Genomic DNA, 21809 nt, shown 5'->3' with positions numbered 1-21809 from the left:
CCACCCAGGTCTCTGGGGACAGCTCCTCGGGAACCACGTGGCAGCACCAAAGTATGCTCGGGGAGTGACTGGAGTGGGTGTCGTGTGCCTTTCTGCCTCAGTCTCCCTACTCTACTGATTTTCTCCAAGGGTCCCCAGGGTCCGACTTTTCTCCGCCGCCCGCACGGGTCTCGAACCCTCAACTCAACGCTCAACTGCCGGTCACGGGAGCGGCGCTCTGGGGAGGGGCGGAGCGAGGCGGCCGCGCGCGCGGCGTTGTGGGGATTGTAGTCCGGGCCCCGCCTCTGCCGCGCGCCGACCCCGCCCCTGGAACTACGCTCCCGTCGTGCCCCGCGGCGCCAGGCGGAGGCGGGGCGGGCGGCCGGTTGCTAAGACTTGGAGAAGCGCAGCGCTCGCGCTCGTCTCCTGAGGTAAGCGCGTGGCCTCTGGGGTCTCGGGCTCTCGCGACCCGGGCCCCCCCGGATGCGAGAGGGGGCGGCCACGGGGGGGTCTCGGCTGCGGGGGGCGCTGGCCGCGCGGGGAGCGAGGGGGCAGCCGGGCCGGACTGGCGCGTGCCTCAAACGGGCGGGGGGAGCGGCGCGTGTGCGCGTGCGCGCGGGGCGGCCGGGCTGCGGGACCCCGCTCCTCGCGACCCTCGCCTTTCTGCGCGTGCGCGCGCCCCTGCGGCCCGGCGTGGAGGCCCCGCGGGTCCAGCTGCTTCCGGTGCGCGTGCCCGCGGGTCATCGCGGCCAGCTCCCTGCCTCGGGGGTTCCCCGTTTGCAGCCTCCTGCCCGCCTTGGGCGCGGGGACCCTCCTAAACGCTCATCATCCCGCACGATGCTTAATCCAAGGGTGAATTTTCGAGACTACTTCTTATCCGGGCCCCGGGGATCAGGGGTCCTCTCCCGCGCCCCACATTTCCGAGGGTCTCGAGCTGTCATGCACAGGAGGGCCGCTTGTAGGGGGGCCAGGTTCAGGAAGTAAAAGCGCAGGACGCCCCGTTAAATTCGAATTCCTGATAGACGAGGAGTGATTTTTCTTTTAATTGTACGTCCCAAAGATCGCATGGGACAGGCGCACCCCAAAAGATCATATGCGCCGCCTCTGGAATTCGGGTTCATCGGGGCGTCCTAGGTATCACCCCGCAACCCCACTCTATTGGGGGCGTGTTAGCAATGCGAATTCAATTGAAGCCCCCTCCCTTTCCGGTGGAACCGAGTCCTGGAAACGGCGTCTGGAACCAGCGCCCACCCAGCCCATGGGCGCCTCCGAGACCCCAGCCCTGGCTGTTCCTAATGCTCAGGACTCACTGCCCTGCTCTGCCTGTCTTCCAGGCCTGGCTGTGGGTCACTGCCTCTGAGGAGCCCTCCTGGGCTCCACCTGCCACAGTCGGGGCCCCCGAGAAGCTGTAGGGTGGTTTCCAGGCCAGGCCTGGGTTTTCTTGCTTTGTGCCCTACACAGCCCCGAGTGACAGTGGTGGGTTCCCGTTTCCCAGAGGGGGAAGCTGGCGTGGGGGGTAGGACTGGTGCCTGAGGCCTCAGGGGACAGGGGAGCTTCCTTCCGAGCTGGGGTCAGGGCTCCTGGGGCAGGGCCCGGACGCACCCAGTCCAGGCTCTCTCCCTCCCGACCTGGGGGTGAGATAAGGCCTCGAGCCCAAGGGTTACTGGGTGTCGCCTGCGGAGCCTGACTCGCTCGTGGAAGAAGTGCCGTTTCCCGTCCTCCTGGAGCCGAGTTCACTCCTGCTGGGACCCCAGGCCCACAGCCCCTGGGTGCCACCAGCTGCCCATTGTCCCCAGGAGTTCCAGAGCACGCCCGTTTTCCATTGGGATGCTGGAAGGGTGGGTGGTCCTAAGCCACTGACCCCATCGCCGTTAGGGGTCCCGTCTTTCTGGTCCAGGCAGCCCCTCCAGGGTGTGTGGTCCATGGGGAAGGGGCTGTCTTTGCAGTTGAACCCTCTCTGCCCTGGACAGAGGCAGCAGGCTCAGGACTGCAACGGTAAATGTGAAGGGACCCGCCTGAGCCCCTTGGAGACTTGGAGACGGAAGCTGTTGGCAAAGGGAAGGGACTGAGCTGGGCATGACCTGGGGAGAGCTCAGGCGGAGGGTGTGGGGGGCCAGGAGCTGGGAGAAGAGGAACTGAGGTGCGGTGGCCCCCGCCGCCACGCATCAGGTCCCCCCGGAGTGTTCAAGCGGGAGGTTTGTGGGTGGGTGCTCCGCAGGTGGCCCAGGCGTCACCCTCTGCAGAAGCTGTTTCCTTCTCGTGTAGAACGGGGTATGGACCCATCTTGCGTGGGCCGGAGCCTGCCAGTCTGTCTCGGAAGGCAGGGTCACTGAGCTGGTGAGTGGCCGGCTGCCAGGTTAGGTCCCAGCTCTGCCCGTCCCAGCCACGTGGCTCCCGGCAAGTCCCTTCACCTCTGGGAGCCTCGTCTCGGCCCTTAGAACAGGGATGGTCCCCGGATCTCCCTCCCCGGGTCAGTGGAGATGCAGGGGAGCCCGTTCGTGGAAGCCTGAGGACCCGTGGTGGTCACAGGACCCGCAGCTGTCCTCGAGGCGCTGGGCCTCGTCTGGGGTCTGCTGACTCACATCCTCCCCTCTCGGTCCCTTTCGAAGCCGCTCTGCTGAGATACAATTCACGGACTGCAGGTCACCCACTCATGAGGAGCGTTTTAGTGGTTTTTAATACGTTCACGGAGTTGAATAACTTTCATCTCTATCAGGTTCTAGAACATCCTCATCATACTGCAAAGCAACCCCATCCCATCAGCATCAGCCCTGCCCCCTCCCCAGCCTGTGACACCCACAAGCCTGCTCTCTGTCTGTGGATCTGCCTGTTCTGGACGTTTCAGGTCAATGGGATCACACACCGTGTGTCCTTCTGTGTCTGCTTCTCTCCTTTGGCATCGTGTGTTCAGGTCTGTCCGCATGCAGCCATGTCAGGGCCTCACTCCTTTTCACGACTTCATAATACTCCACTGTGTGTGTGGACCCGTGTGTGGATCCGTCAGCTGTCGTTGGACACTGGGGTTGTGTGCACCTTTTGGCCGTTGTGAATTGTGCTGCCGTTGACACGTGTGCAGGTTTCTGTGTGCATGTGTGTTTTCAGTTCTCCTGGCCACATACCTAGGAGTGGAGTTGCTGGCTCAGATAGTGACTGTTTTGTCACTTTTACCCATCCTCCCTAGGGGTTGGTGGCCCAGCCAGCAGCGTCCCGCTGGCAGCCTCCTTTCCTTGTGGCTTGTTCTGTTTTAATCGGGCAGAGGATGTAGTCTGGGAGGGACAAACGAGGCTGTGTCTGTCTTTTGCCCTGGAGACAGTGAGAGCTTTGTGGCCCGGGGCAGGCCATCCGGGCCGTGGCTCCTGGACTTGGTGTGTGCCGGGAGCAGGATTTGGCATCGGTGCCGTGGGCCCTCCTGGGGGCTCTGCCTGGCACCGGCGTCGGGGGTGCAAGCGGGGCCCCCTCACTTCCCACTTCTCACAGCTGCCCCCACGCCTCCGCTCTGTGCATTTGCCAGACTTGCGTCGTGACCTTAGGGCACGTTGTGTTGGATGAGGACCTCACGTGCCCTCCGAGGGGCCTGGCCAGTAACCACATGGGCGCCCGTGGGATGCAGAGTGAGCCGGGGGTGCACGTTGTGAGGGGTAAAAGCAGTTAGAAGCCCAGTTTTTAAATCGCACAAAGAAACAGGTGAAACCAATTTTAAGGATGTGTTTGTTTAACCAAGACACACAAAGCATTTCCACGTAAGCACACAGTCAGCATAAGGCAGCCGAGGCGGCTTACGCTCTCTCGTCCGTCTTAAGTCTCTGACATCCGGGCTGCGTTTCTGCTCACGGCACAGCTCAAAGAAAGAGAAAGAGAAAAAGTGGTGGCAGTTTAAACTCTGTGTAAACCCAGAGCTAGTAGGATGTGGGCGAGAGCGCGGTGGCCAGTGACGCGTTGTCCTTGGGCTGGAGCTCCGGACGAGCCTTCCGATGCGGCGCGCTCCTGGGACGGACCCCTCCGGCTCACCCCGGCCTCCCGCGGCTGACGGATGATGCTCTGCTCCGGTCTCTGTCTCCCACAGTCGGAGCCGTGCCGAGGATGGACCCTGCCCCGGGCGCCGCAGAGCAGCGTGGGGACCAGGAGGCCGGGAGCCCGGAGCGAGAACCCGCGCCGTGGCAGGCCCTCCCGGTCCTGTCTGAACAGCAGTGCGGGGCCGTGGAGCTGGTGCTGGCCTACGCTGCACCTGTCCTCGACAAGCGCCAGACCTCACGGCTCCTCAAGGAGGTGTCAGCTGTCCACCCGCTGCCCGCGCAGTCCCACCTCAAGAGGGTGCGGCCGAGCCGCGATGCCAGCCGCCCGCACGCGCTGGAGATGCTGCTGTGCCTGGCGGAGCCTGCCGTGGGCGCGTGCTCGCTCGCCGAGCTCCTGCCGTGGCCAGCTGTGGACGCCCGTGGCCTGGGACAGCCCTTCCTGGTGCCCGTGCCTGCCCGGCCGCCCCTGACCAGGGGCCAGTTTGAGGAGGCCCGTGCCCACTGGCCCACATCCTTCCACGAGGACAGGCAGGTGACCCGTGCCCTGGCCGGGCGGCTCTTCTCAGCACAGGAGCGGGCTGCGATGCAGGGCCACATGGAGCGGGCTATCCGGGCGGCGCAGCAGGCGGCCGCGAGGGGCCTGAGGGCCGTGGGGGCCGTGGTGGTGGACCCAGCCTCGGACCGCGTGCTGGCCACGGGCCACGACTGCCGCAGCCCGGCCACCCCCCTGCTGCACGCCACCATGGTGTGCATCGACCTGGTGGCCCAGGGCCAGGGCCGCGGCACCTACGACCTCAGGCCCCACCCCGCCTGCTCCTTCGCCCCGGCCGCTACCGCCCAGGCTGTCCGCGTGGGCTCCGTGCGCAAGCTGGACGAGGACGTGGACACGGATGAGGACGGCGTCCCCTACGTGTGCACCGGCTGCGACCTCTACGTCACCCGCGAGCCCTGTGCCATGTGCGCCATGGCCCTGGTGCACTCCCGCGTGCGGCGCGTCTTCTACGGCGCGCCCTCACCCGATGGAGCCCTGGGCACCCGCCTCCGCCTCCACGCCCGGCCCGACCTCAACCACCGCTTCCAGGTGTTCCGCGGAGTGCTGGAGGCCACGTGCCGCCGGCTGGACCCCGACACGTAGGCCCCGTGCCCGCCCGCCCGCCGGCTTCCGGACTTCCTCTGCTCCGCGCTGGCCCCGGCCTCCTCGCGGACTCCACTTGTTGCCCCGGCCTCCTCGTGGACTCCACATGTTGCCCCGGCCTCCTCGCGGACTCCACTTGTTGCCCCGGCCTCCTCGTGGACTCCACATGTTGCCCCGGCCTCCTCCCGGACTCCACATGTTGCCCCGGCCTCCTCGCGGACTCCACATGTTGCCCCGGCCTCCTCCCGGACTCCAGGCATGGCCCCGGCCTCCTCGTGGACTCCACATGTTGCCCCAGCCTCCTCGCGGACTCCACTTGTTGCCCCGGCCTCCCCTGCCATCATCCAGGAGGCTGTGGTCCTCTCAATTGTAGGGACACTCACGCCTGCCAGCCTCGGAACCAGCAGCCGCGCTGTTCCCGCCGGCCCGTGGGCGCACGTTTCTGCCCGGACTGAGCTCTCCCGGGACTGGAGCACAGCTGGGATCCAGCCGGGCCGTGGACCGTGGAGCCGGGCAGTCAGGCCTCGTTCCTCCAGCCACCTTCAGCCTCGAGCCCATGGGTTCTCTAGGATTGTGTCTCCTCTGTCTCGGGTCGGAAAACAGATGTGACCTGTAAAATAAACACAACCCCCAAACCAGGTTGGTGTCTGTTGATAGTCACGGGGCCATGGTGGCCGAGGGTCCCAGGTTCGGGGCAGTCCCTCCGCTGAGGGCCTGGGGTTGTAGGGCAGGGAGCTTCTGAGCCGAGTGTGGGCACAGTGGGGCCCCAGGTGTACCTCCCTGCCCGTGTCCTGGGTCTCGAAGGGCGTGACTGGCCAGGGTGTGTCTCCGCTGGTGTAGCCCGCTAGCTCAGAGTCAGCTGACCCCAAGGCTCCTTTGAGGCCATCCCATGTCTGCTTCACAGGGGCCCAGGGGGGTCCCCAGAGGGGGCCAGCGGGGTTCTGCCACAGAGCAGCTAGGGATAGAAGCAAGGTGTCAGGACTCAGAGCAGGCCCGTTTGTCACATAGCACCGTGCCCTGTCTGAGCACCCCGACCCTGCGGGGCCCCGAGGCAGCCCTGCTCTGAGCCCCCCCGAGCTCTCAGTGGGGGACGCCCGTGGCACAGGGCACGCGTGGGCTCTGTGCAGTGGACAGACACTGGCATGGGCCATGAGTCCACCAGGCCTGCAGGCAGGCTGGGCTGGGCCAGACGGAAGGTCCAGGTGGGGCCGTCACTGGGCTGAGGGGTGGGCCCTGGGGAACTCGATGTCACTGGACCCTTCCCACCTGGACTGTGGGTGAGAACACGTCCCAGCTTCCTGCCCCGTACTGGCCTGCAGGCCTTGGTGTCCACGCCCCAGTGCCAGGTGCTGGGGACATTCAGGCCCGGCTGTGCCGTGATGACTGGGCAGGGACTGGCTGTGGCCGTGTGGGCCCAGCCCTGTCTGGAAGTGGCGCCGTCTGCACGCAGAGCCCCTGTGGATCCGGCGGATGCTGCTCGGTTGTGCGCGTTGGGGCAGCCTGGCGTGGGGGCTGCTCCGTGACACAGTCACTTGGCTCCCTTTAGGAAGGGCCACTGCGTGCCCACTTGTCCCTGGGTGCTTCGCTTGGGGTGCACTGGGGACCTTGGCCCTGCAAGGCTCACGGGGGCAAACCCTGCACACCCAGAGAGTCTGGGCTGTGTGACTTGCCTGAGGTCACACAGCAAGTGTGCACACAGTTCTCGGTGACTTGGACGTGGGACCTTGCGGAGGTGCTCAGAGCCATCCTTTGAGGTGGGGGAGGAGGAGGAGGAGGGAGAGCAGTGGGGGCAGGTCGCTGGTCTCCCAGGAACGTCCTGGCTGTGGCCACTGTGGGGTGGGGCTGCAGCCTGACCCCCCGTCAGTGCAGATGCCCCCCAGGAGGCTGTGAGGCCAGCTGGTGACTGGGGTCCCGCATTTGGGGCTGGCCTTTCGGGAAGAGTCCAGACACCCCCTGGGTGGCCTGGCAGCTAGCACTGTACCCGGCAGCCGTGGGGACCCCCTGACTGTGGCTGTCTCCCCCTAGGTGGCTGCAGGCTTCGCCCCCAGCCGGTCATCACAGCAGAAATGTCAGGTGAGTCTTGCCCGGGGCCCTGCAGCGGGCGTCCCGGCTTCTCTGTCCTTCTAGGAAGTGTCCCCGGGCAGCTGGACGCACTGCGACCCCCTCGGGACGCACCTCACTCTTGTCCCCCAGGCGAGTGTCCGGCCCAGCCGGCCTTCTGCCTCAGGGCTCGCTTTGTCGTTGACATGATGGTGGGCATCGAGGTCCGGGCATCTGGGTTCATATCTGCCCGTGTCCGACAACACCCTCGCTCCGGCGGCCGCGGTGAAGAGCCCCCCCGGGCTGCCCGCCTCGTCCTGCTGGGGACCGGGAAGAGGAGGGAGGCGGGTGGACCACGCTGAGCCGGCTGGGGCAGAGCCGGCCATGGACCAGGCCCCCGAGGCCACGTCTGCACACACTGTCCCTCTGGGGCTCCCTATCTGCCCGGAAACTGAGGTTTCACGGTGCCGGGCAACTCGGCTGGCGGTTTTAGCCTCCGTCCTGTCCCAGTGCCTGCTGGCGGGACCGGCTGCTGAGAATGTCACCCTGTCCTCGCTTGGCTGGCGGGAGGTGTGGGGTCAACATCAGGCTGGGAGAGGGGTGCCGGTGACCAAGGGAGCAGCAGGACCTGGGGCTGGGAGCTGGGGGAACCGTTGTGGGGGCCTTGGGACCCGGTCTCAGGGCTGGGACGGGGGTGAGGGGTCTATGACCCGCAGTGGCAGGCTGGAGGCCTCCTCCCAGCCTCTCATCATAGAAGCAGCGAGTGGGCCGGCTCAGAGCAGATCGAATCCTTTGTCTGCTCAGGCTCAGGGCACTCCGTGGCGTCCTGAGGCTTCTCAGCCGCCAACACAGTGTGGTCTGCCTGGCCCACCTGCCCTCCTGCCCCTGATCTTGGTGCTCCTAGCCCAGCAGGTACCCACCCCAGGGCCTTTGCACTGGCGGCACCCTCCCCTAGAGGCCCCTGGGTTCCCTTCTTCACCGGCTTAGTCTTTGTCCAGATGCCACCCTTTGAGTGAGGCCTCCCCCGACCCCAGCACACGTGCCTGGCAGTCCTGCCTGCTCTGTTCTTCTCCCTGACAGCATCTTCTTGCACAGTGCACAGATACTCAGTTGTTATGATATTGTGGTCTGCCCCTGTGGCACGGTGGCCCTGGGGAACAGAGGCCTCCGTCTGCTTTGCCCCTTGTCCGGCCCTCGTCAGGGCCCAGGACACCTGTCCTGCAGCCGTGCTGGGGAGCATGCCACTGTTGAATCACGTGCCCAAAAGATAGGTTCAAGTCCAGACCCCACTACCTGGGAACGATGGGACCTCGTTTGGGAGTAGGGTCTTTGCAGGTGTAAGTGGGTAAGATGAGGTCACGAGACGGGGGATGCTAACATGATGTGACAGACGTCCTTCTGAGAAGAGGGAGAGTTAGAGACAGACACACAGGGAGAGGCCATGTGACCGCGGAGGCAGAGACGGGTGATGCGGCCACATGTCAGGGACGCTGGAACCCCAGAGACTGGAAGAGGCAGGAAGGACCCTCCCCTGGAGTGTGTGGAGGGATTGCGGCCCTGCCCGCCTGGATCTGGGGCGTGTGGCCTCCAGGACTGAGAGAGGATAAATTTCTGTTGTTTTAAACCCCTGAGTTTGTGCTCATTAGTTACAGTGGCCCCGGGAAGCTCATCCATTCCCAGTGCCAGAAGCGTCTCTGGAGTCACAGGTGTTGACAGCACGTGGGCTCTGCCGCCGGGTCTGTGTTTCCTGTGAGCGGTGGAAGAAGTCACCACAAACGGGTGGCGTAAAATTTATCGTCTCACGTCCTGGCGTCAGGAGTCCAACAGGGTCCCAGGGGCTAAACCCAGGGCGGGCAGGGCTGGTCCTCACGGAGGCCCCAGGGGAGGAGCGTGTCCCGCCTCCTCCAGCTTCCAGAGGCGCCGCGTCCTGGGCTCAGGGCCCCTTCCTCCGTCCTCACGGCCAGCAGCGCAGCGTCTCCATCTCGGCCTCTGACCCTCCCGCCTCCCTCTGCTTAGGACCCTGGGATGACCCTGGGCCCCAGGAATCCAGGGTCACCCCCATCCCAGGGGCCTCGACTTAGCCCGTCTGCAGAGTCTCTTTGCCGTGTGAGGTGACACGTGCACAGGGCCTGGGACAAGGACGGGGACGTCTTTGGGGCCGTGACTGAGCTGAGCCGGTGTGGTCCCGCACTGTCGTCTGTCCCGCAGGAAAGGAGAACAACTTCCCGCCGCTGCCCAAGTTCATCCCGCTGAAGCCATGCTTCTACCAGAACTTCTCCGACGAGATCCCCATCGAGCACCAGCTGCTAGTGAAGAGGATCTTCCGGCTGTGGCTGTGTGAGCGGCGGGCGGGGCCGGGCGGGGGCTCCCTGGACCCCAGACACCCAGGCCGGGGCACGTCCAGGCCACGAAGCTGCCCCATCCTCAGCTGGGGAGAGCCTCAGGGTTTTGTGATAAACCTCGTCTTTCTAGTCAAGTTCTGTCCCGGCAGCGACATGGTGTTGGGGACAGAGCTGATGGGGCCGGCTGGGTGGGAGCCCTTGTCTGGCCCCGTGGTCCCCGCGCTGGTGGGAGCTGGCCTGCCTGCCCTGCCGGCTCGCCCGGGGGGTGGGAGGTGTCCCGGCTCACCCTCCTCGTCGCCCCTCCCCAGTCTACTGCGCCACCCTGGGGGTCAACCTCATCGCCTGCCTGGCCTGGTGGATCGGCGGCGGCTCGGGAGCCAACTTCGGCCTGGCCTTGGTCTGGCTGCTGCTCTTCTCCCCCTGCAGCTATGTGTGCTGGTTCCGGCCCGCGTACAAGGCCTTCCGGTAAGACGACGCGCGGCCCGCACCCCGAGGGGCCTCTGGGAGTGTGTGGGGCGGATGCGCGGCTCCCGACCAAGGCGGCCGGGACATCAACCAGGTGTGTACTCAGCTCCTCTTGGGGCCTGCGCCCTGGCCCACACCTGTCACTCTGGCCCAGAGATCAGTAAGTGTCCCTTTCTCCTGTCCAGTTTGGGTGACAGTTTATATCGAGTCTGCAGACTGAAGCCAGCTGCTCCTTGTTTTGTTTTCTTTTGTAAGAAGCTTATTGAGATGGACTTTACGTAGCACACAACTCACCTACTTAACAGTTCACTGTTCTTAGCATCTTCACCAGGTTGTATGATCATCTCTAGTTCTAGAACATTCCATCACCCTAAAAAGAAGCCCTGTCCCCATGAGCAGTCACCCGCACCCCCTCCCCAGCCCCTGGCCCCCACGAGCCCGCTCTCTGTCTGTGGATCTGCCTGTTCTGGAGGTTTCCCATCAATGGGATCACACACCGTGTGTCCTTCTGTGTCTGCTTCTCTCCCTGAGCGTCGTGTGTTCAGTTCCGTCCATGTGCGGCTGTGTCAGGGCCTCGCTCCTCTTCACGGCCACGTAATAGTCCAGTATGTGGATGGACACACTCATCTGTTGATGGACACTCAGGTTGTGTCTGCCTTTTGGCCGTTGTGAGTTGTGCTGCTGTGCACATTTGCCCCGAGCCGGCCCCCTGCTCTGAGGCCTGTGCCGTGTTTGCTGCTAGGTGGTCCCTGAATCCCAGGCTCAGAGTGTGTCAGCCCTTCTTGGAGCCAAGAACCAGAAGCCCGCCCACATTTGCAGCAGCTGGAGGAGGGCTGGGGCTCGAGGTCCCCAGCTGGCTCGGGCAGACATGTGCAGGACAGCACAGCGCCGTGGGCCCTCGGGGACAGCCCTGCTCTGTGAGAGCTTCCCCTCCTCCTCCAGCCCCGGGTCCCCCAGCACCTACCGGCCCTCAGTGCACTGGCAGCGGCCTGGGGCGGGGGCCCTGCAGCTGTCCCTCGGGCTCAGGGCAGCGTGCAGGGCCCCTCGAACCCGAGATGCACCGTCTGCCCAGATTACTCTCCGACAACCGCGTGAGCGTGGCGTGCACGCGGGACTCGGTCAAACCCTTAGGACGCAAGAGAGCGGCCCCACGTCCTTCCCAGTGGAGGTCCGATGGCTGTAGCATCTGTTCAGAGGTGCTGCGTGCTAGCCCCTGCGGTCAGAGCCCGCTGGGCTCGTGCGCGGTGACCCGAGCGTCAGTGTCGGAAGGAGGAGGGAAGGCCGCTTTGCCGTCTGCTGCCCCTGTTCCTCGGGGGCGCCGTCCGGGGCGCGGGCCACGGTAACGGCGTGTCGTTTCCTCCCCAGAGCCGACAGCTCCTTTAACTTCATGGCCTTCTTCTTCATCTTCGGAGCCCAGTTTGTCCTGACCGTCATCCAGGCCGTCGGCTTCTCGGGCTGGGGCGCATGGTAAGCGGGGCCCGTGGGAGCCGTGTGGATAGACGCGCCAGTGTGATGCGTGGGAGCTGTGGAAACACGGGAGGACACACACACCCGTCAACGTGGGCCACGTGCTGACAGATGGGCCCCAGAATCCAGGCCGGCCGGGAGGGACCGGGGGTTTGCCCCCTGCTCCTGGAAACACTCTGTGGGGCGGGGGGCCAGGCCCAAAGCACAGACCCAGGGCCACGTTCTGCCGGCCACAGCTGCGTTCCATCCCGGCTGGCTGCTGGGCAGCATGGTCCTGCGGCGTGTCCTGGGAGGAGGGCTGGGAGATGGAGAGAGGGCCTGCCCCACAGCACCGCCTGTGACCCCGGCGTCCAGAGAGCGCTCGACCTTCGTTGGTTTGCCTGTAAGGTGTTACAGGACGTTTCTGTGGCAACTGTGCAAATGACTCCAAGCCTAGGGACTTAAAGTGAAACACACACATCATCTCACATCCTGGGATCGGGAGTCCGACAGGGTCCCACGGGGCTAAACCCAGGTGAGGGCAGGGCGGGTCCTCCCGAGGCCCCAGGGGAGGAGCGTGTCCCGCCTCCTCCAGCTTCCAGAGGCGCCGCGTCCTGGGCTCGAGGCCCCTTCCTCCGTCCGCACGGCCAGCAGCGCAGCGTCTCCATCTCGGCCTCTGACCCTCCTGCCTCCCTCTGCTCAGGACCCTGGGCTGACCCTGGGCCCCGGGAATCCAGGGTCACCCCCATCCCAGGGGCCTCGACTTAACCTGTCTGCAGAGTTCCCTCTGCCTCGTGAGGTGACACATCCACAGGGCCAGGGACCAGGACAGGGTCATCTTTGGGGCCTTCTGCCCACCCCGGTTGTCTGGCCTCGCAACTTTGGGGTCTTCTTGCTCACTTGTGGGCCTCCTGGCTCCTGGTTTGGGCCCCCGGGCTGCCCTCATTTCCGCGGTTCTCATTCTCGTCACTCTTTTCCGCTGTCAGCTGGGAGTGCTGCCGCGATCTGTCCTGCCCGGAGACAGGTCATGCCGTCTCTCTGGCCTTGGAGGCCTCGTGCGGGTGTTCGCGGCCTCGTGGGCCCGGCTTCTTGAGCTCCTTCCTTGTGGTCTGTTTCCTGCCGTGCCTGCCCCATCCTCTGTGCAGAGCCTTGCCCCGTCTGCTTCTCGCCAGATCTTCCAGAATCTTGCCTCCCCCACATGGCCCTGGCACTCCCTTCCTGCGTGGGGAGCAGGTGGGCTCTGCGGGGACCCTGAATGTTGCATTCCTTCTTGGCTGACACCCTCCCAGATCTGGGTCTGGAGGACCAGTAATGGGCTGTCTTGGGGTCCCCAGGACCCTCCCAGGTGTGGGGACCCCCGGGGACCCCAGGACTCAGCCATGGTCGTCCTCACGGCTGTGGTTTCTGCAGAGAAAGGACATGAGTAAAAATGAGCAGAAGGAAGGGCATGTGGGGCGGGGGCGGGAGACCAGGCAGAAGCTTCCAGAGTCCTCTCCCAGGGGAGTCCCACAGGACGTGCCTGATTCCCCCAAACCAGATGTGACAGCACGTGTGAGGGACCGTCCCCAGGACTGGGTTCTCGGGCCGGGCATGGGATTCCAGGCTCAGGAGGGGAGCAGAGCTTGAGCAGAGCCTGTGTCTGCACAGACGGCTGAGGGCTGGGAGCCCGGGTAGTGTGGCTGACTGAGCCCGAGTCCAGGTCCAGACGCCACTGGGGGCCGGCCTGCTGAGCCGGCCTCTGCGAGGTGGCGGCCTCAGGCCCACCATTGCAGCTCTCTTCTGCCCGGTGCCCCACTTCCTGGCTTCCATGCAGGGCGGGTGAGCCCTTCTTCTGCGGGGCCGGCTTGCAGAAAGGCCCCTCCAGGAGCGAGCTTTTCCTCCTCGAGTCAGGGCAGGACGGGGCGAGGGGACGGGCGCCCAGCAGCTGGTGCCCTCGGGGAAGGGAGTGGCCGAGCCGTCTTCCTCCTCTGTAAAACTAAGAGGATGAGAACAGTAATGACACTGCTGCTTGTGTAGGCGGGCCCTGACTCGTGTGCTCCCTATAAAGGGGCGACATTCCTCCCATTCGCAGATGGGGAGACTGGGCCCAGGCAGGGTGGGAGACGCGAGAGCGCGGGCAGCCGGCCCTCCTGGCTGTGCTTTCTTCGTGCGTGCCAGCCCGGGGCCTGGAGGGGACCACGCTGGCCCTGTCCGGGGCTGAGGGCAGGGAGCCACATCCTGCCTGGGTCTCCCATCCCTGGTCTGTCTGTCCATCATCATCCACCCCCCCCCCCCCCCCCCCCCCCCCCAGCCGTGCGGGCCCTGCGCAGCGGCAGTCCCCTGCGTCACCACCAGGGGGCGGGCAGACCGCGGGCTCCGGCTCGTCCCCGCCCGGCCCTCCTGGGGCTTCAGGGCAGCTCCTGGTGACAGCGCTTTGCTGGGGAGCCTTGCAGGCTGTCCCCGTGCAGAGCGAGGCCCCCAGGAGGCCTGCGTCCGGGCTCCACGCCCAGCCTGTGTCCTGCGTGTGGCTCCATCCGTCCTTCCCCACATGCTCTGGTCATCTGTCTCCCCGGGAGACACTTGCCTGTGAACCTATAAAGCGGAGGGACTTCTGAAATTTATGAACATGTTGTGTACACATGAGCGTGATGCTCTTCACACCCGAGAAGGTGACTGTGACCCCCTAGGGCCACAGGGCGCCCAGCGTGCTGCCACCGTCCATGGCTCTGAGCTTCGTTTTCTCTTCAACCGGCTTTCTCTGTCGGGCCACTTGGAGGTCTGCAGAAGGGCGCAGGTGGGCCGGAACGCGGCTGTTCCCCGCACCCAGGAGCCCCCCATGGCCTGGGCCGCAACAGAGACCCGCTGGGTGCCATGCGCCCCTGACCGCGGCTCTACGGGTCCCACCACCTTTCCACCAACATCTTTTCCTGTTTGGATCCCATGTGGCGTTTGCTTGAGTTTTGCTTGAGCGGTTTGTTCACCTCGGGCGCCAGGTGAGGTCGCCCGCCTCGTGGGTGGCATCTCTCCCAGGCCCCCGCCTGTGGGCTCCGTCATCCCGCAGAGACTGCCGCAGTTGGGGTTTTAGGGTAATGGCTTTACCCGGAGAGCTTTCACGGGCCAGAAGGCCACCTTTTTAACAAGTGTACAGTTCACTGCTTTCAGTGCATTCACAAGCTTGTGCAACCAGCACCACTGTCTCATTCCAGAACATTCCATCACCCCAAAAAGCAGCCCCGTCCCCATCAGCATCACCCCCACTCACTCCCCAGCCCCCGGCCCCCATGAGCCCACTCTCTGTCTATGGATCTGCCTGTTCTGGACGTTTCCCGTCCATGGGGTCACACGCCGTGTGTCCTTCTGTGTCTGCGTCTCTCCCTGAGCGTCGTGTGTTTGGGTCCGTCCACGTGCAGCCGTGTCCGGGCCTCGCTCCTCTTCACGGCCACGTCGTGCTCCAGCGTGTGGGGGACACGTGTGTCCATCAGCCGTCGATGGGCGCTGGGGTCGTGTCCACTCTGGCTGTCGTGAGTGCAGCTCTGAAGTTTCTGTAAGTTTCCTTGTGGACATGTGTTTTCATGTCTCTCGAGTGTCCCCCCTGGAGTGAATGGCTGGATGACCTGGTGACGATTTTAACCTGAGGAGCTGCAGCCGCCCCCACAGGTTCTGCAGGCTGCGTCCCTGTGCCGTCCTTGCACGTTCTGTCCCCTGTCCCTGGTTCAAGTTCCTGGCTGAGCGGCCTCAGGGGAGCACCTGGCACCCCTTGTCCCCTGCCTGCCGCCTGCCCCTGTCTTCAGGCCTCTCTGCGGCCACCTGCTGCCCCCCGCCGCTCTCCGTGGCTCTGCCGGGTGCGGCTGGGATGCGGCGGCTCTTCCCTTGCCTGGAGCTGAGCGAGGCCAGTGTGTCCCCTGCTGTTCCTGAGGGGCGTCATCCTGGGTTGTAACTGAGATTGTTCTCCTGGGAGCGGCCGGCCGCCAGTTGGCTCCTGGGCGTGTCTGGGAGGCTGGTGCCCCCGTGGAGCCTTCTCCCGTGTACATTCCCACTGGGGGTGCGTCCTCCCTCCCCAGAGACTCCGCTCCTCGGGCTGGCCCCCCACCTGCCCAGCCCCTTTTCCAGGGCCCCGATCCTGTGGGAGATACTGATCCCCAGAGGATGCCCCTGGCAGAGCCAGCACCTCTGCTCCAGCCGCCCCACCTGGCCCGGCCCCAGCTGCCCGTCTGTCCCGCCCAGCATCCACTGAGCCCTCGGCCACTGGCCTTTCTCACACCCCTCACGGCGCAGAGCACTGTGCGTGGAGTGTTGCCCCTCATTTCACAGAGCGAGTACTGTGTTCTCGTGTGCAGGTGTGTACCACACGCACGTATTTATAAACACTTTGTGGAAGGAGACGTGGCAGAAGGATTGCGTTCATTCCCTTTGGGCTGGGGAGGGTGTTGGCGGGAGGGAGGCCATTCATTGTATATTCTTTTGAGTTTCCTGGATCTCAAACCGTGTGGTTTTATGACTCGTTAAGAAAAAGTATTCTCAACAATTCCGTGTTTCCTGTCTGCCCGCTCCCAGAGGCGAGAACGGGTAACGAGATGGATGTTCTGTGTACGGACTGATGACATCACGGGTTTCACGGGCTCTTGCTGCTCCTGGCTGGTCTTCCGCTTTCTTTCTTCCCTCTTATGTTTTAGCATCTCCTGGGTATTCCGACGTGCGGCTGTAGCATGATTCATGTTTGTGTCATCCCAGCCGGTGAATGTTTAGCTTCCTCCCAGCTTCTCATTATTACAAATAATTACTGTGGCTAAATTCTTAGAAGTTGAATAGTTGGGGTAAAGGCCACACACTCCAGCTGACAGGGCACTGTCCACATCCTTACCTCACACACACCAAGTTTGCCGGTTCGACGGCGGAAGAATGACATTCTGATGTGTGTGTCTTCATTGGTGGGTTTAAACGTCATTTCTCCTGTTTACTGGCCTCCTGGTACTCCTCGTACAAATTGCCCATCTCTCTGCTAGTTTATCTTTCTTGTTGGTTTGTCGGAGCTCTTTACATAGGAAGGATCGTGCACCCTGCTCTGGCAGACCTGCTAGCACCCACGCTCTCTCTTGCCCCTTGCAGTGGTTGGCTGGCAGCGATCGGGTTCTTCCAGACCAATGTCGGGGCTGCTGTGGTCATGCTGCTTCCAGCCATCATGTTCTCCATGTCAGCTGCCCTGATGGCCGTCGTGATCATGAAGGTAAGTCCTCTGGGTCCCGGGACGTCCAGCTTCTTCCCATGCTTCCTGTCCACGTGCCCCCCAGCCTCGAGGGCTCGTCTTGTCTCTCTGTCAGCAGCAAGAGCCTGAGTGTCAAGGAAGCAAGGAGACCCTCCGTGGTCCGCACCCTCCACTGCTCGGGCGGGGACCCTGCCTGCCCCGCCCACCGCGACCTGGCAGTGAGGGAGGCCTGGGGAAGTGGCAGAGCATGGGCCGACGACATGTCTGCCTCTGGGGGCGCTGTCTGCTGGAGCCCCGGCACACACGTGTGCCCAGGTGTAGCCCACGCCGCCTGATTCGGCCACCACCGGCCGCGCGTTCCCATTTACAGTTAGATTCAAATGGAGTAAAATTAAGTGAAACTAAAACTTCAGCGTCTCCACTTGCGCCGCCTCATTGCGAGTGCTCAGGGCCGACCGTCTCCCCCATTGCCGGCGCTCCAGTTGTTTGGAGCCTCCCTGCAGGAGACGTGCGCACTGTAGCCCCGGAGGCATCGGCCGCACCAGGGTCGTCCCGGAACCACGTGAGACCCAACGGGCCGCGAGGCCCACGGTGCGTCTGCCCAGCCTTCCCAGAGGTGCCGTCCCGGCTGGCCGCCCGCCATGTGCAGGGGCGCTGCTCCGGAAGCCAGCCCTGCGCCGGGCGACAGGGTTGCCAGCGACATTTAAAAACTGGTTTTGAGGCGCCGGCCCGGTGGCACAGTGGTTAAGTTCGTGTGACCCACTTTGGCGGCCCAAGGTTTGTGGGTTCTGATCCTGGACATGGACCTAGCACCACTCATCAAGCCCTACTGTGCCAGCGTCCCACATACAAAACAGGAAGATTGATGCAGATGTCAGCTCAGGGACGGTCTTCCTCGCCAAAAAAAAAAGGAAAGTTTTAAGTCCCTTCCGGCCTCCTTGCCATGCGCCCTCATGGCTGCAGCAGCATTGCAGTCTGGGCTGTTGACCCCGTGCCCTTGGCTGTCTGGGAGGACAGAGAAGCGCTTGGCGCCCCAAATCCCTCCAGCCGTCTGGACGACCTGCAGGGAGGAGGGAGAAATGAGCAGAAACCGTGAACATCTCTAGAGCCCTGGCCGGGAGCCGCCCGTGTCCAGCAGGGTCTTCCGCTCAGCACGAGAGGGAGACAGACAGGCCACCGGACGGGGTCCCCAGGGGCACTGCAGGCTTGGCGGGTCGCTGGCAGGGGGGTTGCAGAGAAGACGACTCCAGCGGGACGCAACCACCGCGCAGCCTGACCGACGTCAGGAGCCTCGAGTGGAAAGGCCATTGTCTTGGTTCCTGAATTTGCCACTTTCCAGAAATAGCGCAGCCCGGTGCCCCTAGGGGCACAGCTTTTCTGGACAGTGAGGAGTCGGTGGTCCGTCCCTGGGGGCCCCTGTGGGGGAAATAATCGTCTGCCTAGAGATGGCTGTTGCGACGGACAGGGTCCAGGCCTGACGCGCCCGCGTCACAAGGCCGTCGAGGAATCATTACCTGAGTTTTTTGTGCGTTTCTGCCACCAGGCGCCGCCCCACGAGGCGGTGGGTGTCAGGCGGGGGCGGTCCCTGAGGAGACACACCCCAGGCTGCCCGCAGGACAGAAATGCTCGTGGCTGAGGGTGGGCCAGGCAGGGGCAGCTGAGATCAACTCTGAGAGGTGACCGTGGCCCAAGTGCCCGATCCCGGTGTCTGTGTGTTTTCTAAAGTTTCCACAAAGAGCATTCTGTTACTTTTGTGATCCGTTTAAGGAAAGCGTCACCTGCAGCACGAATGGGTCTCCTCGTCCCGCAGACCCTCGCTGACTCCTCTGCTTCCCTGCCCTCCACCCCTGCAGGTGCACAGGATCTATCGAGGGGCTGGCGGAAGCTTCCAGAAGGCGCAGACGGAGTGGAGCACAGGTGCTTGGCGGAACCCGCCATCTCGGGAGGCCCAGTACAACAACTTCTCCGGGAACAGCCTGCCCGAGTACCCCACGGTGCCCAGCTACCCGGCCGGTGGCGGCCAGTGGCCCTAGAGGGAGCCAGCCGGCCTGCCTCCCCCTCCACTCCCGCTGCTGCCCTGGGTCCCCTGAGCCCTGGAGCCTGTACCCCGTCCCTCCCGGGCAGCAGCTCAGCCTCTCCCCGAGCTGGGACGGCAGGAGGGGTCAGTGGCCGCCAGGGCTCCCAGCCAGGCTGCCCCGCGTTCCTCTCCCTGCCCTGCTGGCACAAGGATGCTCTCCTCACCCCCACCGCGCTCGCCCCAGAACCGCGGCGGCCTCACACTCCCCGTGCGGTCTCAGAGGGCCCACCGCGGCCTCCTCGTCAGGGCGCTCGCCCCATGCCAGGACGAGGGAGCCTCGGCACCAGGTTGCTGGGCCCCTCGGGCGACAGAGGGACTTGAGGCACAGCGGCTCCTCGGGACTTTTGTCCTCCTGAGTCCCCCACCGCCTGCTGCGGGAGGGCCCACCGGCTGAGCCCTCGGGATGGCCAGAGGCAGATCCGTCGCCTCCACGATCTGAGCGCTGCCCCCGCCCCCGTTTGTCTGTCCGTCCATCCCAGTTCCTCCGCCCCGGGCTGCTCGGCTGCTGTGGGGGCCGGCCTGCCTCCCAACTCCTGCCCACGGTCACTCGCATCCCGAGACGCCTTTTCCCTGTAATGGTTAGAAGTCCACGCCCGGGGAGGCTAAGGGAGAGAGGCCCCACCAGCACCCCGCCCCGTGCAGGCGCAGAGGAGAGCGGGCGGCTCTTGAGGTCACACCTGTCCTGGGCCGGCCCTGTTCTGGATCTGCGGGAGGCGGGGCGTGCAGTTTCTCAGGAGGGCAGCCCTGGGAGGAGATGGCGACCCACCTCTGTGCCTTATCGAGGAGTCTGAGCAGCCTCGCCGTGCTTGCTCCCTTCCCCTTCTGCTGGCTTCTTCCAGACGAAGGAACCCAGTGTCCCAGGGGCTCTGCAGCCGCTTTGTGACTGGACGGACCACAGGAGGCCTCCTGGTGGCCTCAGGCTGCCAGGTGCCCCTCCCTCCCCAGCACTGCCCCTCGGCTGCTTCCCCGGGACGCCTGCTTCTAGAAGCCCCCGGCCGGAGGGCCACGCTGTTCCCCGGGCCTGCGCTTGCTTGCTTGAGCTGTTTGTGCCATGGTCCCTGGAGGAAGTGGCTGCATCCAGGTCCCCAGCGGACGAGGCCTCCTGGATGGAAACCCAGCCCCGGGTCTCCTGGTGCCCCTAACGTCCCCGAGCCGGCCTCTCGCACGGAGAGGTGCTCACCGTGGGGCCGAATCTCGTCATGACCCTAACGCTGATGGTGACACAGCCCGTTGGCCAGGTGGTCAGCAAGTGGTCACCCCATGTCGGAGGAAGACACATGGATTCACCACGGCTCCCCCCTCCCCCGTGCCCCCACTGTCCTTGGCACCTTTGTTAATACGTTGAGGTGGTTTTTGTTATCAGAAAATATCCTGGAAATAAATACGTTCTTTCTGCATCTGAGCCAGCCTCCCTCCCGGGGGGCTGTTTGTGGCACGTGTGTGTGTGTGTGTGTCTGTCTGTCTGTCCCCGCCCGGGCCTTCCTCCCAACATAGGGTCCCAGCACTCGGCCTCCAGCAGGATAAACCAGGACCAGCCTGTGCACCTGGCCGCAGGGCCTGTCATCGAGGGTGACACCCCAGACACCCTGCAGTAGGTCTCACCTGTGGACCCAGCCCCGACGGGGCACCTGAACCTCTCTGGGCCCTGAGGAGGGAGCCCGGCTCCACCAACACCACCTCCCACCCCTGGCAGCCTCACCCTCACGCCGTGGCCACATGCCACCCCTGTCCCTGGTGGTCCCGTACCGAAGGGACATTGGACAGAGGTGCACACAGAGAACTCCATGTGAAGGTCTCCTTGTTTTTTTTTTACATCAACCCATTTTCTTCATGCTCAACGGTTTTCATTTGAAAAATGGAATTCACAGAAAATGAGAAGCCAGTGTCGCTTGCCATAAAGGCACAGTCGTGGTAGAAATAGCTGGAGTAGAACCGGCCAGGCCTTACAGAGGCCCAGCCGGAGGGGCCCCTCCCGGGGCGCATGGTGGGGACCTGTTGGTGGCAGAGAGTGGACGCCCTACGTGTACGTGGGAGGGAGGGCAGGCGTCTGTCTTCCCACAGGACACTTGGCTCCCACAGAGTGGAAGGAAACTAAGACCCACAGAGAAACTGGACAGACAGCGCCAAGCAAACGGCGGGGGTGGAACTGTGTTCCCCCGAATTCATGCGTGGAAGGCTGCCCCCAGGACCTCAGGAGGGGCCTCATTTGGATATAGGGCCGTCGTAGTCGTCAACAGTCAAGATGAGAGCTTGAAGGTGGCCCCTGGCCCAGTATGACTGGTGTCCTTATAGAAGGGACACCTGGACAGAGACAGGCACAGAGAGGACCCCACGTGGAGACGGAGGCAGAGATGGGATGACGTGTCTATAAGCCAAGGAACGCCGAAGATGCCAGCGGCCCCCAGAGCCGGGACAGCATGCGACAGCCGCCGGAGAGGGGCAGCGAAGGTCAGAAAGGAGGAAACAGGAGACTCAACTGAGAGTGCGGTGCTGCGGAACGCGGGCCCGGAGGAACAGGGAGCCGGCGGGCGGGGAGGTGGGGCCGGTGACTGCCCAGGAGAGGGACACGCAGGCCTGCAGAAAGGATCGGCGTGTCGTGGCCTCAAAGGTGACATGCAAGGACGCAGGACGGGGGTCGGGTTGAGGGCCACCAGGGACGAAGTTGAGAAGGGGCTGTTCGCTGGGGCGGCCGTGATGGGACCACAGACCCCAGGGCTTAAACTACACGGATTTTTTCTCCCAGTTCTGGAAACCGGAAGTCCCAGATCAGGGTGTCTCAGGGCTGTGCTCCCTCCAGAGGCTCCAGGGGAGGGTCCTTCCTGCCTCTCCCAGCTTCTGGGGGTCCCAGGCGTCCCTGGGCTTGTGGCCGCGTCCCTCCGGTCTCTGCCTCCGTCCTCACACGCCTTCTCTCTCTGTGTCTACCTCTGCTTGCTGTCGTCTCTCAAGAGGACGCCATCACTGGATTTGGGGCCCACCCTAATCCAGGATGATCTCTTTTCAAGATCCTTGATTACATCAGCAAAGACCCTGGTTCCAAGTAAGGTCACCGGTTCTGGGACATGGACACGTTGCTGGGGGCCACTGCTCAGCCCCTGCGGGGGGGGACCATGGGCCTCGGAGTGGGAGGGAA

The 21809-nt window shown here is 64.1% G+C and overlaps 1 protein-coding gene across 3 annotated transcripts; it reads left to right on the top strand.

Moving 5' to 3' along the window:
• Window positions 1–303: 303 nt before the first annotated feature.
• SCAMP4 (secretory carrier membrane protein 4) lies at window positions 304–20076 on the top strand. Of its 3 annotated transcripts, none has more exons than XM_046638064.1 (7): window positions 304–410; window positions 7153–7200; window positions 9376–9504; window positions 9818–9974; window positions 11340–11441; window positions 16506–16623; window positions 18456–20076. In XM_046638064.1, exons 2-7 carry the CDS (start codon window positions 7194–7196, stop codon window positions 18633–18635), a joined length of 693 nt encoding a protein of 230 aa, XP_046494020.1. In that variant the 5' UTR covers window positions 304–410; window positions 7153–7193; the 3' UTR covers window positions 18636–20076. The 3 variants fall into 3 exon arrangements, 2 of the variants coding, with proteins under 2 accessions (XP_046494020.1, XP_046494021.1); XM_046638065.1 differs by lacking the exon at window positions 304–410 and adding an exon at window positions 5139–5766; XR_006885076.1 differs by lacking the exons at window positions 9376–9504; window positions 9818–9974; window positions 11340–11441; window positions 16506–16623; window positions 18456–20076 and adding exons at window positions 4043–5766; window positions 8814–9359 and having other exon boundaries at window positions 336–410.
• The last annotated feature ends 1733 nt before the right edge of the window (window positions 20077–21809 follow it).

The sequence above is a fragment of the Equus quagga genome, chromosome 14 (assembly GCF_021613505.1).
Source record: "Equus quagga isolate Etosha38 chromosome 14, UCLA_HA_Equagga_1.0, whole genome shotgun sequence".
Taxonomy (NCBI): domain Eukaryota; kingdom Metazoa; phylum Chordata; class Mammalia; order Perissodactyla; family Equidae; genus Equus; species Equus quagga.
The sequence above is the reverse complement of the archived record's forward strand: the minus strand, read 5'-3'. Positions and strand labels throughout refer to the sequence as shown.

What these genes read in the sequence shown, in the direction of transcription:
- SCAMP4 (XM_046638064.1), top strand. An exon ending in CCCGCGTACAAGGCCTTCCG is followed by an intron (nt 9,975 to 11,339) that starts GTAAGACGACGC and finishes TTTCCTCCCCAG; the next exon opens with AGCCGACAGCTCCTTTAACT. An exon ending in TGGCCGTCGTGATCATGAAG is followed by an intron (nt 16,624 to 18,455) that starts GTAAGTCCTCTG and finishes CCACCCCTGCAG; the next exon opens with GTGCACAGGATCTATCGAGG.